This window comes from Xiphophorus couchianus, chromosome 24, assembly GCF_001444195.1.
Source record: "Xiphophorus couchianus chromosome 24, X_couchianus-1.0, whole genome shotgun sequence".
Lineage (NCBI taxonomy): Eukaryota > Metazoa > Chordata > Actinopteri > Cyprinodontiformes > Poeciliidae > Xiphophorus > Xiphophorus couchianus.
In genome coordinates, this window is record NC_040251.1 from 11010892 (window position 1) to 11026053 (window position 15162).

The 15162-nt window shown below is 38.4% G+C and overlaps 1 protein-coding gene across 1 annotated transcript in view; it reads right to left on the reverse strand.

Annotated features, from left to right (window-relative positions):
- The window catches only part of plxna2 (plexin A2), a 213707-nt gene that overhangs the window by 56287 nt on the left and 142258 nt on the right, over positions 1-15162 (reverse strand). The window contains exons 11-14 of the mRNA XM_028010799.1: positions 13368-13464; positions 12988-13187; positions 4562-4713; positions 14-131 (exon numbers count right to left, since the gene is read on the reverse strand). Coding sequence (XP_027866600.1) covers positions 14-131; positions 4562-4713; positions 12988-13187; positions 13368-13464 — 567 coding nt within the window. The remainder of the gene's footprint in view (positions 1-13; positions 132-4561; positions 4714-12987; positions 13188-13367; positions 13465-15162) is intronic.

Genomic DNA, 15162 nt, shown 5'->3' on the forward strand with positions numbered 1-15162 from the left:
AATGCAAACATACCACAAAGGAGTAGAGCTGTGAGGAGCGAGTCTTGAGTTCTGGTCTGCATTCACCCACACACAGCTGGACCGGGCCGGGTCTGTTGTCTGCCGAAGCCGCAGACATCTCACACACGATCCTACAAGAAAAAAACCCCATAGGATTAATGCACCTCTTATCAAAAGGGTTAGTAGTAAAATTGGGGTACAGTAAAATGCATACAGTGCCTTCTAAATTAATTTAAATGTATTTCATGTTTTCTACATTTAGTCATGTTACCACCACCGTTTGGTTCTGTGGATGTGGCTTGAAGCACTAATTAGGAAATTGGAATTAAAAGTCTGTCTTTGCTGGATTGAATTGAACTTGATCTATCACTTTTATATTTGCATTTATATTTTATAGTTACTAAAGTTTTTGAGAAACTTATCAAAACACTTCTCTATTTGATATTGATTTATCTACTGGCCTAATTGCAATCTTCTGTTATTGTTTCATGCATGCCATTATGAGGACACATCCAGCTATCGACCAGAACCCCCTTGAAGACATGATAAATGAAACCAGTGCTCCTCCTGTGGCGCTCCAACAGAACTCTGATCTGATTGAAGTAAAGTTGCCCACCAACAACGCGGCCCCCCGGCAGCGCTGCTCTCATTCTTGTGATGCGACTTTAATGCAAATCACGCAGTAGGATCAATAACGCTCTATCATAGCGTGTGATCAGGTGACAACCAACGCAGCAGGTGACTAGATCAAATGACATAATAAAGTGAGTATCTCTATCGATTGCTGGTGCCAGGCAGTAATAAAGAACAAGGAGCAATCACAGTTTGCAAAGGGAGACAGAGTGTGTGGCGAAGCAGATGGCAGGGCTAGGTAGGGGTGGAGCTGATGAAGCACAGCTGATGTAATGTTTCTCTAGTACCGATTATCTGAATTAAAACAAATGGCTGTGGGAGTTTTGTGCTGTATGATGCACCATGTGGTGGAAAGTGGCTAAAGGAGATTTTTTTTTTCCTACCAGGCTTCAGAGGCTCAGGGATTCACTTACTTTCTCACACAAAATCCCTGGTTTATCTTCAGCTCTTTGTTAAACTGTAGATTTATGAAAATATGTTTTGAAAAATGTCTGACTTTAATTCCTTAATACATTGTGATAAGAAGAAAGAAATGGTTAATAATGAAGATTCGATCTGGAATCTTGGATATCTGTAGCAGAAGGGGATTGTTTCTAAAAAAAAATGGCTGCTGAAGACAAAGTGAAGAGTTTTATTCAAAGCAAAAGTGTTTTTTACCAATTTTTCTGAGTTAGTCATATTAACTCAGGCTTCCATCATAGAAAGCCTGGTAACTGCATTACACCAGGAAACAAACACCCACAGTTAGATTAGAAGATGCCTATAATTAAGCAGTTATGATCCCCAGAACTCCAGAGATAAAATTCCAGCACAAAATTTAACACATCAATCCACCTCTTTGCAAGCTTCGCCAAAGCAAATAATGGGTTACTTCTTCAAATTTGACCAAATATTGTTTTCTGTCTACCACATACTGTGAATGAATTTCCCTGCCTTCCCCCATTTAGATTAAAGTGCTGTCAGATCAGCATGCTGCTGACAAATTGTCCCCTAAAGCCAAGTGGCACAATGTGAATTTTAATCACAGCTGGCCAGTGCACAGCTTCAAGCCACAGACCTGCTGCTCATTACAAGTTTCTGTATTTTTTGAATTTCCCACAGACACACTTTTATTGATATCCTTACATTACTAAAAAGTTAGAAGAATTAATAAGAATATCTGTTTATAAGTGTCATTTTCAACACTATAATAACAATAAGATATACTTAGTGCAATGGTTAGCTGTTTCTCATTCTGAGGGCAGAAGTAGGCCAAGGGAAGAATTAGGGTTAAAGGCTCCTCTGAGAGTGTGTGGATGTGAATGTATATTCATTCAGTCAGCTGCATGTGTTATCTCACTCTCACAGCACGACATGACACTATGTCATAGAGGTGATTATAAATTACTTTAACCAACCACTGAAGTGAGTCACACACACAAAGATTATATGGGAATATTTGCTCTACTTTAAATATTCTGAAAGTGTTTATAGCACTCCAGTCACTTAATGGTAACACTAAAATCTACAAAAGTCTCACCTTTAATTTGGATAAAACTGGAAAAATAGTTACGTTTAGACTAGTAGCTATCTTGTTGTAGCCATTTCCTAACCTATTAACATCTGCTCACATCTGCCTTGTTTGACGGGCATTGTTTATTGTATTTCCCATTTTGAAGAGCAAATAAGAGAAATCAGCATCTATTATTCCCCAGAAAAACAGGAAGTTGTGGATTATTAATGGAACGTTTCTAAGAAGTCTGAGTTACTTAATAGGTGTAGTTAGTTCCATTTTAATGTAATCGCCAGGCTTGGCATCATTGCAAAAGCAGTCATTATGCAACAGAAACAGAAAAACCTTGATAAGTTCAATGTATTCCTCCGTGAATGACTACACTCAATTCACAGATTAGATTTTTCAACATTTTTAGTGCAATTTTTTAGGCAATAAATGATTATTTTTTTAAAATAGCTCTACTAGAGATTGGGAATGTTGTTTGAAGCTTCATTTTTATTCAAACAGCACTTCTCTTTCAGATTGGATTATTCTGAAATCTCTGATAGCTGCAAGTCAAGTAGTTTGTCTTCTCTGAAGTATCTCCAAAGAAATTGCAGCTAAGGGAAACTGAACTTATTTCTGATATGAAGGTTTTTATTAAAGCAATATGTGAATGATCCTTTGTATCTCATGCAAGGCCTGAAATACCAGAAGACACATGAAATGCCAGCTAGTTGGTCTATAAGTCAACAAACATCTGCATTTCTAGCCGGGAGTGAGATGATGGGTGAGCTGTGTGGCACAGGCCATGTTTCATTAGTTCAGGGTGACTGGGACAGATTTTAATATCATGTACGCCCAGCATGGGACAATTAGAGAGGTAAACACAAGTAAACACACACAGCTGTTGTGGGATTGTAGCTGACGAGATTAGAAACATTGAGAGAAATGGGTTAGTGTCCTGCAGGGGTCTAACAGCAAACTCAGGAACAGACTGCTTGGACCAGCTCCAGTCTTCATTAAAGGAAAGATAGTGAGAGAAAGCAGCTTTCAGTCTCAATGTGAACATATTGATTAATTTGTAACCTTTCTATGCAACAAATCACTTTTGAAAACCGCAGGCTACATGTTAATGGTCAACTTTAAAAGTTGTAATATTATGGTACTGCGTTAGAGAAGCTGAAAATATTCAGTACTGAAGTTTGCGTACTCTTCCCATGTATTATAATACTACAACAATGGTGATATTTTTAAAACAAAACTACAAAAAGGAAACAAATAGTCAATTGAATCAATGTTTTTTTAGTAAATTCTATTAAATCTAAATCAGAAAGAGACTTGTGTGCATTTAAGTCATTGTGTAAATCAACCTAAAAATATAGTTACAGAAAAATCTGCTTTTGACTAGAATCAGCAGATTTTCAGCTTGATTTTATCAAATGCTCTGCAGCTAGATGAGTTGAGCCACACATTTAGAGAAGAATTCTCCAAAGTACAAAGAGAAGTATGTCATTTCCTCCATGATAGTTTTTATTTTTTGAAAACTGAACTAATACGCTGTCTTTCAATTTGCAGCCTCAAATTGTTTTAAGTGACAGGACTACGCACAAGATTATTTTGTCCAACCCACTCCATATGGTCACCTGGAAGAGAAATAAGCGCTGCAGTAGATTATTTCCTCAAAAGAGAAAATTGCTGTTATAGAATAAAAAGGTGATAGCAACACTTGTAATTCTACTGGGTATGTTGCTGTATTCGTCAGTGTATAAATGTTAGAAATGTATTGAGAAAGAGGTGAAAATAGATATCTTAGAAAGATAAGGTTGAACACCTTGTTATAGGTAAGGGTATAAAATAAACAGGGATCTGTTTTTCTGTTGTGTTTGACAGCTGGAACTATAAAGTGAAAAAGATTTATTAATACATGAATACACCATGTAACCCAGATTCTTTGGAGAAAAGCTGATGAAAAACAGTCAGAGCAAAAATGAGGCACTGAGTAACCAAAGTGTGATAAATCAGCAGTTCCCTAATGAAGGAACAGGATACTTCTGTGCGAGAACTGCACTTAACTTCACACTTTCTTTAATAATGCACTTTCTGTTTAATATTGATGACTAAATTCAGGCTATTTTTCCAATTAATTTTTGAAACTTTGCTCTTCCACTATATAACTAAATACCTTTTAAGTACAAAGAGGTTTCATAAGGAAGGAAAAAACTGAGAACAAAGCAACATAATTTTGTAAACATATCAGATTATGAAAGCCTAATAAACAGTTGCTACATGCTCTTTCAGGAAGAGGGATTGCTCCAGATTCACTCGATACAACCAGCTGAGTTTCCTTAGATAGAACACTTTCTACCAATTAGCATAATATGCTGAAATGCCTAGAGGTGTAAACTAAAAAGTAACAAGCTGATTAGCTAATTCTCCTGTTTTGTGACTTACTGTTCAGCAATAATGTAGCCTTCCTCCACAGGAGTGCATCTGACACCTGCCACTTCTACGTTGTCCACCATGTCTGAGAAAGCAAGGCCAAGGTTTGTGCCATAGATAGTCACCCGAGTTCCTCCCTCTGGTGGTCCAGCCATCGGAGTCACCTGAAGGACACAAAAACCAACTTGTCAAAAGAGGTGTAAAATGTTTTGTATAACCAGCACAGGCCACAGAACACATGTTTGTGTAAATTTGTTATACTTCTTAAAACAATGTCAGGATCTGAGGTGAGTTACTGTAGCAAGAGGACATTGGAGTCACATAAGTAGCTAAAGCACAGTTTGGCTCGTCTGTTTAAACATGGTAACACTTCAGGGTTGTTAGTATTCTGGTGTGGGACACGAACCTCTACTCTATCTCCCCCATCTCACTTTGCCCAGAATTAAAGTTTTAGAATAACAGTTTATAAGTGGTCATATTTAAATGTTAACTGCAGGCAAATCTGACATGCTTTTAAATTCATCATTAGGGTGCCAGTTTCTTGGGTTTCCAAGCTACTGCTCTGAGTTTTTCCTCTTCCTTTCTGGATAAGCCACAATATAAAGTTTCAATTTACTGCTCAACTTTGACATGAGCAGTAAAGTGGTGAATGCAACTTTGCATTCACCACTTTTCTTTGAGAAGGCATTGCTTTGATGCCTTGCTTGTCCATCAAATATTCTTTTTTGGTAATTTATTAGGATTTACCAGATTTAACACTAAGTAAACCACTTGCACTGACTACGCAGATCAGTTGTTTAGTCTGACAAAGTATTTCTGACCAAAATAAATCCTTGGTTGTTTAATCAAAATACATTTCTATTAGTACCATCCCACATTTCCGACTGCTGACCCCACTCACACCTCACTCCAATCTGCACTCGAACATCAACAACCAGTAAAGATTTCCATTTCATAGACACTAATTAAGTAATAAAATTCACAAAGAAATGAAAGGGATTAACAACACCTGGGATAACTGCTTGATCAGCATCTTCTGCTGTTGCTATTAATGGCTAATGTAACAAGGGGCAATATTAATGGTTAGTGTAGGCCACCTACTCATAAACTGCAATATGGCTTCCCAGCATGACCTTGGCACAGTGTGGCAAAGTGCCTTCTGTGCTGCAAAGCCACACTGAATAGTCGACCTGGCATTCATCCAGCCCTTTAGACCCAAAAAAAAGAGACTGAAAAAAGAGTACGAGTAAAAATAACGTTTGTGGGCAGGAAAGGGCGTTAACAAAAGACAGAAACTAAGAAAGAGGTGGGCAATAGGGAGGGGATGTCGCTTGGCTGTGTAGCTGCTAGTGCAATGTAAACAATCAATATGTTATTACTGGCCACTCATCCAAAAACAAAAACCAACACAGAGTTTTAACCGGTCACTGTTGTGCTGTGCACCCTCCACACTCCACCCGGTACACTCACCGCAGCTTTGCCGGTTTCCCTGTGGGACGTCAGCATTGTAATCTAGATTCAGCGGACATTAATTGCTCTGGATGTAAAGTAAGTGTGTCACTGCACTGCCTGAGGGGTCTGAATACATGAATTTTTTAGTAATGCTTGGGCATGCAGGGTATAGAATGGGGGAGAAACATAATGGCTAAATATATCCATGTCATCTATTTGAGTAGACTTAGTGACAGTTACATAAGCATTGTAGTGGCCTGAGACAGCAGGAGTGAAATGGAGAAGACAGACTGAGCATTTGGGGTGTGGTGGGTAGCACTGGTAGGTTAGTGATCCCACTCTGTTCTGCCCCATAAGCCAAGATGGGTGACAGGTGAGGCGGAGATGGTGTTTCTATATCACAGATGGGAAAGCTAAAAGCTTGAGAGACCTCCTCTCTCCTACCCTAAAGGCTGAAATAGAGCCTTTCCCGTGGTGAAATAAGCACAGGAAGTCTAATCCATGCATGAAACCCATTTGACTGAGCTCCCCACTGGCAGACAGAGGCTTGATTCATCAGGATCACAGAAAATCAACCACTTCAAAGGCACACGCCACCAGTGTCTCCAGGCTGCAAGGCGCGTTGTCTCGGCATTTCTTATATACACAAAGGCGCTAAATCTATAATGGATCCTTTCTGTACGCAAGACTCTGCTTTGATTGCCAGTAAACCTGATTCTAATGACCTTTACATACAGGAAGGAATGTATTAAAATGATATGCTGTAGATAATCTCGTCAGTAGCATCATCTTAGCATCGCTTGAGTTCTTTTATCACCTTGCCTAGTGTCTAAAGGGCTGGTATTTCTTGGACCTTTCCACATGTAATCTTAAAAACACAGATTTTATTCCTTTTTGTATGATAGACAACACAAAGTACAACATAACTGTGAAATAGAAGAAAGATTATATGGTGTTGATAACATGCGACTTCCTCCTCCAAACACCAACTTATGAGTTTGGGTCATCATGCAGACTTCCAGAGGAATCCTTGTTGGACACGCATGCACACCCTAGTGCCCTTATTCCTTCTTTTACCACCCAGTGCTACCAATCCACATTTCCTGTGTAATCCTTTTACCAGCACTGCTGCTGCCTGTGTGACATTGTCACACTGTCAAAGAAGGGTAATTCCCAACAAACAGCAAGCCTGCATACACACAGCTATCCCAGCATCCCATTAGTGCACTTTCTCCAGTCTAATCTATGTCCTTTGAACACAGGGGACCAGATTACTGGCCTCCTATTTGCTTTGACATCCCATCGTATTTTGCAAAAAGCATTATGCAGAAAGACCGTCTAAATTGAAAGGAGATGTTCAAATCTTCAAGAAAGAAATCATTATGAAAGAAATATTTTGTAGGAAGCTATGCATTTAAGCTGGAGGGAGGAAGAGACAATGTTCTGATGTGAAAAGCCTGGGGTTGTCTGTCAGTGTGGTCTTGACATATTCGGCTGAAGTAATTGTAGGAGAAGATGTGCTGATGCAGGCATGGCTAAACCCAATATACACAGCAGAGAGTAATCCACCATCCCAAGTGCCTTCAGGCCATGCAAGTCTGGCATGTCACTGCAGCTACAACTGCTGAATTTTCCAAGACAATTCAGCAATAACATTTAATCATCACATCTATCATTAAAAGTTAAAATATCAGCACTTTTTTTCCATGTTCCTGTTTTCTGCTCACTGTTTCATATAACTTCTCGGGCACTACACACAGAAGCTGCATCCCCCTCTCCTTTTACAGCATATTTAGCTTTGGAAATAAAATAGTCTGACACAGCTTAGAAGCTTGCAGCTAATCTCATTGTCTTTAGCCTCTACTCAGACTAATTTGAGCATGTCACGTTTAATTGTGAGTAAAATTTAATGGGCTTGATAAAACCGCTCTGGTCACTTTTTTCTCAACAAACAGCATCCTAAATTCTTTATGGGGTCTTAAATGTCTTGTAGAGAGCTAAGAGATATGGGGTGGAAAGAGAGAGGGCTTTCAGTGTGTGTTAGGAGGAGGAAACGTGAGGGGAAAAAATGGGAGAAATCAGTGTTGCTTTCATTAAAAATTTTACACATAAATGCCAGTCACATTTATTGGCACCCTTTTTTTAAAGATGCATACAAAAAACGCCTTGATATTGTACTGCAGTAGCACAATCTCACACTAAAAACTGTGAAAACACTATCTGTTGTTTGAGAACATTTAATCTGAACAATCGCGGGGAAAAAAAGTCCTTTAGGTAAAAAATATTTGATTTTAACAAAATCACTGTTGGCACAATTACTGCTTCTGCCAGAGGCACAGCACATAGTTACAATCTATAAAAATTCACAAAGTTACAGAGAGAGATCGTTTTAGACTGTTGAAAGACTCCATTTTTAGTTACTCATTGAATTCACTTGATTTTTATTTAAAATTTACTTGATTTTTGTAAGATCCAACAAGGTTCATTGGGTCTTTGGAAGAAAAACAAGTCCACAACATCACAGTTCCTCCTTATTTGAACTCAACATAAGGTACTTTTTCACATGCTCACTCTTTGTTTTATGCTCAAATCGACATAGAATGTGTGTTTCTGAAAAACTCCCTTATAGTCTCACCTCACCAAACTAAGGTCTCCATTTAGCAAACTCCACACATTTATGTCAGACAGAAAGTGGCAGTTGGCGTGAAGAACACATCCGTTTTCCAAAAGTGAGCTTTTAAGATTTTTTTTTTCCCTTATTGTCCTCACAGTGTTTGGTGGGAGGATAAGAATGTGTCTTCATGTAATTTTGAGGTTGGTGACTAAAAGAAATGTCAGTTTGTTTTTTTTATCATTTTTTCTTGATTGCTAATGAATTGGAAGTTGATCAACTTGAAAATAAATGCGGTGCAAACAAAAATCTAATTTAGCTGCATTTATTTTAACTGAATGGTTAAGGTTACCGTTAACTTTGCCAGCAATGATCTTGTTAAAAAACAATTGTTTATTACCCAGGGATTTTTACCCACTAATTAAATGTGCTCAAATTAAAGGTTTGAGTATAAAATTATGGTGCAGCAATGAAGGATGTATCTAATTTAAGGGTTTCTATGTTTTATACTGTGCACAGCTAAAACAATTAGCCTAGAAAAACATACAAGGAGGAGGTGAAAGAAAAAGAAACTCTGAATCTGACATTTTTCTTTCCCAAGGCTACAGACCAAAGTTTATACAGCCTGTCACTGGCAGGCAGGGCAGCCTCTTCAATTCGCTGTAAACGCACACAGAAGCTATGGCTAAAGCCAATTGAACAGACGCCTTTTATATGCATGTCTAACCCCCAGCTTCATTTGATGTTGTTCCCTCTGCTGTTAGTGGGAGCTTACATCTCTTCAATATTAATGGACCATGGTGGGAGGCACCCTGGCACTTAATAGAAGCATTAATTATTTAAAAGGCCTATCTTGTGGTAGGCACATCTACTAATGTGCTAGTATGTATACAAATCAGCTCATGATTGGGGCTTCGGTGCATACAATCAAAACCAAATTTATTAATAAATTCAACCCCACTGGGGGGGATGTCTGCTTCTTAAAGAAACTGTAATCAATGAGAGACTAGAGGGGGGTTCCGGGTGGAGCAAACTTCACGACCAATGAAAAGGAAAAAAGAAAATAGGTGTGTCTGTGTTTGAAGTACATGCTCACGCAGAGCTGGTTTTGCACCCTACAGTCACAAAGAAATCTGACTTCAGATAGCTCGAAGTAGCCCTTTTCATTCAGAGCTCTAGTTGGCTCTGTGTAATTCACACTGGCTCAATTGTATCTTCAGATATTCCTTTTTTAAATGTCAGTAAAAGAAAGCCACAACTCTTCCAGGTTTGATGATTTAATGTTTAATGTCTTAAGAAACCAAACTGATTTCTTGCTTAAATCAGTTTGGGAATTTTCAAGGACTTCTGGTAAAATGGCTTTTAACACACTCTGCAATGTCACAGCAGCTTTTGGAGTCAATCACCGATAAATAATTAAAAAAAATGCAACAAAAAAAATGCATTCCATTTCCACAGCAGTTTAATTGATTCATTTTAAATAAGCTTTAGTCAGTAAGGTCTTCACTGTAAATATTTGTGCCATGTTAACAAGAAAACAATTATTGGAAATATCTTAAGGTGACACCTTGTCAGCAAAGTTGCAGCTATAATCAATAGACTTCTGTATAACAACCGGATCCAGTAATGCAACATTTCTGCACTTGCAGCCTAATTTGAAATGTGCATTTCATTTTCTAATTTTGCTTTGTCTCTCATTATGGACTCCAAACCTGCTCAAATGAGCCATAGCAATCAAACAGTCTTTGTGAATAACCTTTGATGTGTAAACTATTCCTAACTCAAATAACAATGTTAAATATGTTACCAATTATATTTGAATAGGGTAGGGGCCAGTGGTATCTTACCTACAATCAGTGAATGCAAAAGTCAGAGAAAATACATTTTGCAATGCGTTACATTATTTACAAATGATTTATAAAAGTCCAACTTAAGTTGTACAACACATGCTCGAATTAGATCCATGCAAATTAGACATCCTATAAGATTGCATTAATGCAGGTTACTTATTCAAATCATGAACTGCTTTGTTGGCACCCATTTAATTTAATCAAAATACTACTGCAAACAATTGAACATAACTTGGAATATTAATTAAGGGCAATATCTCAAAGTATACATAGGACTGTGTGGGGGAGATAACTCAAAAACTGTTCTAATTCTAGATTAAAATCTATGTTATCAAGACTAAGAAATAAACATGTTGCTATAAATTACAAAATGAAAAGATAAGCTAAGATAAGCACAAGTTAAAAAAGTAGAAAACAGAGGACTGGTGTGAAGGGGGGAACAATCCTCGAATTGTTCTCTTTTTTTACACAAAAAACTGGTAAAGATAAGCAGATCAATTAACCACCGCGTTGAATTAAGTTTTTAATTGGCTAGAGTTTGATCCGAGTATGTGGTGGTGAAGTCGGAAGTTGAATGAATCTATGTGGAGACAGAGAGGTCCGATGGGTTAACCACAAAGCACTGGTGTGTTACCAAACCTAATTAAATAGTCAGTCCCAACTGGCCTGACTCCTCAGTGACAGCAAATGCACCAGGGTGGAGGAGAACGTGGCCTGAGCAAGCAAGGGCCCAATTATGGAAAACAGTTAACCACTTCCAGATCACGACCCAGGTGTTGCTGAGATGGAAGATATTGAAGTAATGGGTGGGGCTTTTCAACTGTGTGGGGGAAGCAGAAGGAGCTGCCACTCATACATGCCTGTAATCTAATGCAAGATATTTATGTAACCTTTATGTAACCTTGATTGCAAAGTTCTATTGCCAACTATTTCTATGTGCCAAAGTTGCTTTCAAAGGCCTGATTTAACCTTGTGCAAAGGCAAAAACAAACTTAAAATCTATGATGAAGCATCTATAGAGACTGCACAAAGAGAAAGCAGATGTCAAAACAACAGCCCTTTAAAACTGAGTATCTTTGTCCTTGTTATGTGTGAATGCACCCCCGCTTTGCCCTTGCAAAAATTGTGAAGGTGGAGTGAACTCTGAGCATGACACAGCCAACCACATAAACAATTAGATGCAGATTCTTCCTCACAATTAGATAAACCTGGACAAACTGCAGTCAGACACCAAGCATTTAAAGATCTCACAGAAGTAGGTGAGAAAAGCACCATGCTGTGTCCAGACTAAGCAAGGGAAGAATAGAAAGCTTAGTTTTCTAGCATTTCTCTACAAAGTAATTCAGTATTTCTAAATGTGTCTGCACAAATATGAGCAGGTATTGTCAGCTCAACTCTGGTAATGTTTTGTAAATACTAAAAGCTACTTTAGCTGCAACAAAGATCTTTAACTGTACAGTCTATCACTCCTCTGCTAAAAAATGTGACATGGCTTTGTGTTCAGCCTCTTTCATTCTGATACCCCTAGAATCTAGATAAACTCTAGTGCAACCAATGCTACAGATTAGCTACAGACATACTATTCCCAGTGTGATTCCAGCATGAAGCAGGGGGAATGCTTCTCTTCTGTATGGACTGGAAAGTTTGTCAGAGTTAATGGGAAGATGGATGGAACTAAATACTGGACAGTTTTGGCAGGCTAAAGGACTGCCTGCCAGGACCGCCCTGCAGGCAGGCTGCAAAAGATTACAGGCTGGGGCGAAGATTCAACTGGAAGGTCAACGTCACAAAACATACAGCCAGAGCTGCAATGGAATGGTTTATATCAAACTATATCTTTGCATATAAACAAATTAATGTTTACAAACACTCCCATTTTTATCTGACCATCCTGGAGGTTTGGACTTTTACATTTTTCTGGATTTTGCGTATCTACTAAGGTACAGATCCATCACCAGTGGATGGGAAGGTTTGCTATATCAGAACCTATTTGGCAAATGTATCTCTGTATCTCCCCTTTAGCAAATTCGGAAAAGCCACACACCACCTAAAGCAAGTGTAAGAGTTTTTTTTTTTTTGCACTATTTAGGAAGTTATTTTGAATTTTGCAGTTTCCATCAACCTTTTCTAATGCAATACTTCAAAAAACACATTGATGGAAATAGGGCTTGAGAGGGAAAAATGAATGCCACAATTATAAGGTTTCTCTGTGTATAGAACTGTGAAAACCATGTATCTCTTTCTTCTGTTTCATAATCATGCACTATTCTGCTGTTCTATCACATAAAATCCCAATAAACCAGCATGAAGTTTGTGTCTTTAACTGATCGAAATGTTGAAAGGAATATGAATACATTTGCAATTTGGCACTCTAAGTGCAGTACTGCAGTACAAGATGATTGTCAATGATGAATTGTGACTGAATGAAGATCCAGATTGCAGTGGAAGCAGACAGTGACAGACTGACTGCAGCTGCACTTGAGTGGGCGGGCAAGCAAGACAGAAAGCTGATTATCAGTGCAAACCTCAGTGATGCGTGGGTTGGTACACTTCACGTTCTTGGAGGACAGGTTGAGCCAGCGAGTGGTGTAAGGGTTGATGAGAGGGCAGTGATGTCGCAGTGTGCACCTTCCCTCTCCGCTACACCAGCCACACTGGAACTTCCTGTCTGCCTTCAGGCACATGCCACAGCTGTCCCGCTGGGCTGCACACTTATACAGGTGCACTGTGGGGTAAAGCAGGCAACACAGTAAAGATGTGGTAAGTGTATATTTGTTAAAAGGAAAACTGACGGCATGTTAGATGAGAAATTATCTCCCCCTGTATGTTTCTATACAGTGCAGCTCTACCATTTTATCTCATTTGCTTATCTACCCTGTTTTATGCAAACATCTACTGTCCTTACCTTGTATATTCTCTGGGTTGTCAATAATGAAGTTGCCATTCCACACCACTGAAAAATCCACAGGCAGCTCACTAATCCTCATTCCCTCATACAGATACTGGAGGCCAGAGTCAGCGAAGCAGAGACAGAAAGAGACAGAAAAGAGGAACACAGTGGAAAAGAGAAAGAAAGAGGAATATTTCAATGGGAGGTCTGGGAATTGGAATCCCCGTGAGTTCTTGTATAGCAGTTGAAGCAACATTTCCTTCCTATGTTACAGCAAACTTACATCATCTCAATATCTGAGCTGACACACAGGAACCACCCCAATAAAAAAATGGGTCAGCTGGAAACATTGAGTTTTCTTTGGTTCACTCCTTTGTAATCACCTATTGAATATGTCAGCTTTGACTAAACAATACTCTCAGAAACACAAGTACATGCAACATGTGGTAAAAGAGATCTGTTTTTATAGACGGTAATATGTGATGTTTTTGCGAAGACTTTCTTAAAATGGCAAATTGGTCAAGGTCTGCTTGGATACAAACAACCACCTACATTCATTTTCCAAAATAGATGCTTTCGGACTATTGGAAGACTGGAAAATATATGCACAACTCAACACCAAAAGGACTTAACTATTTATGAACATTCTGGAGTATTCACAAAGCTATTTTGTGTGTATGTGCAAAACAGAGCGTGGCTCATTTAATTCTCAAGTGCACACAAAGGAAGGTCTGCTGCTGAAGTAGCACTACAGAACAGGCAACATCTCTGCATTCATTTAAGGTCACCCAGGCTTTTTTAAATTCAATCTAGACAAAACTGATTTTGAAAACCTGAGCTTGGCATGAAGATTACACTAAAAATACAGCTGGTTGTAATTTTGATGCAGCAGAATTAAAACTGGAAAAATACTACCTGCTGCGCCTTCACCAACAATCAGGACAGTGATCACACAAGAGATGAAATTGATGTGAGCAGGAGTCCTCCCTGAGACGGTCTGATATTATTCTTACAGTTTTGAATGTCTTTCAAGTGCCTTTAAAATCAAAGAGGTCTTACCAGACCTCTTTGATCACTTCAGCCCCTGCTGTGTTTCTGGCTACAGAGAGGACGGCAGCAGCCTGATGCAAAAAAAGGTACAAATTGTTCCCATCTGCTGGGCTTGATGGTCGTGTTTTGTTGTCTGAACGTATCAGTTTTATGAATCCAGAGTACAAAAAAAACAGAAGATAAAACAAAAAAATGACATAAACTCCCTTTCTTCATGAATTCCCAAATCGGGTGAATATGCAAAGCAGCTTCTAATTAAATTAGATGTTTTTACCTTTTTATTTTAAACATTTTATGATATTTCTGTTTTATCTAGCAAAAAGCCTTAATGCAGACAAGCTAATTAGGTTGGGCTACATCTGCTGAAATGTTCAGTGTCTGTTGCTACTTGTTCATGTACAAGTGAACTAATAAATTAAATTAAATGAGAACACCAAATATAAAACATTCTGCAGATTTTAAAAGATAGTGGAAAAAATATGTTTAATTTATTTAGGGTTCAAAATGTATCACATTATAAAATTAACATTAAAAAGGCATTGGTGCAATTTTATCCTTTTAATTTCAGCTTAATTTGTATGACAGGGATTGACCTTGCGCTCACTCACTAACTATCTCCTTCTTTCTCCTCTTTTTTCCCATGGAATCTGCATGAAGCAAACAGCTCTGGTCTTTGAGAATACAAAGCTCTTAAGTGTATAAATCTATGTAAATATAAGAGTGCTTCTCCAGATAGGCATACATATCTGTATGTATGCAG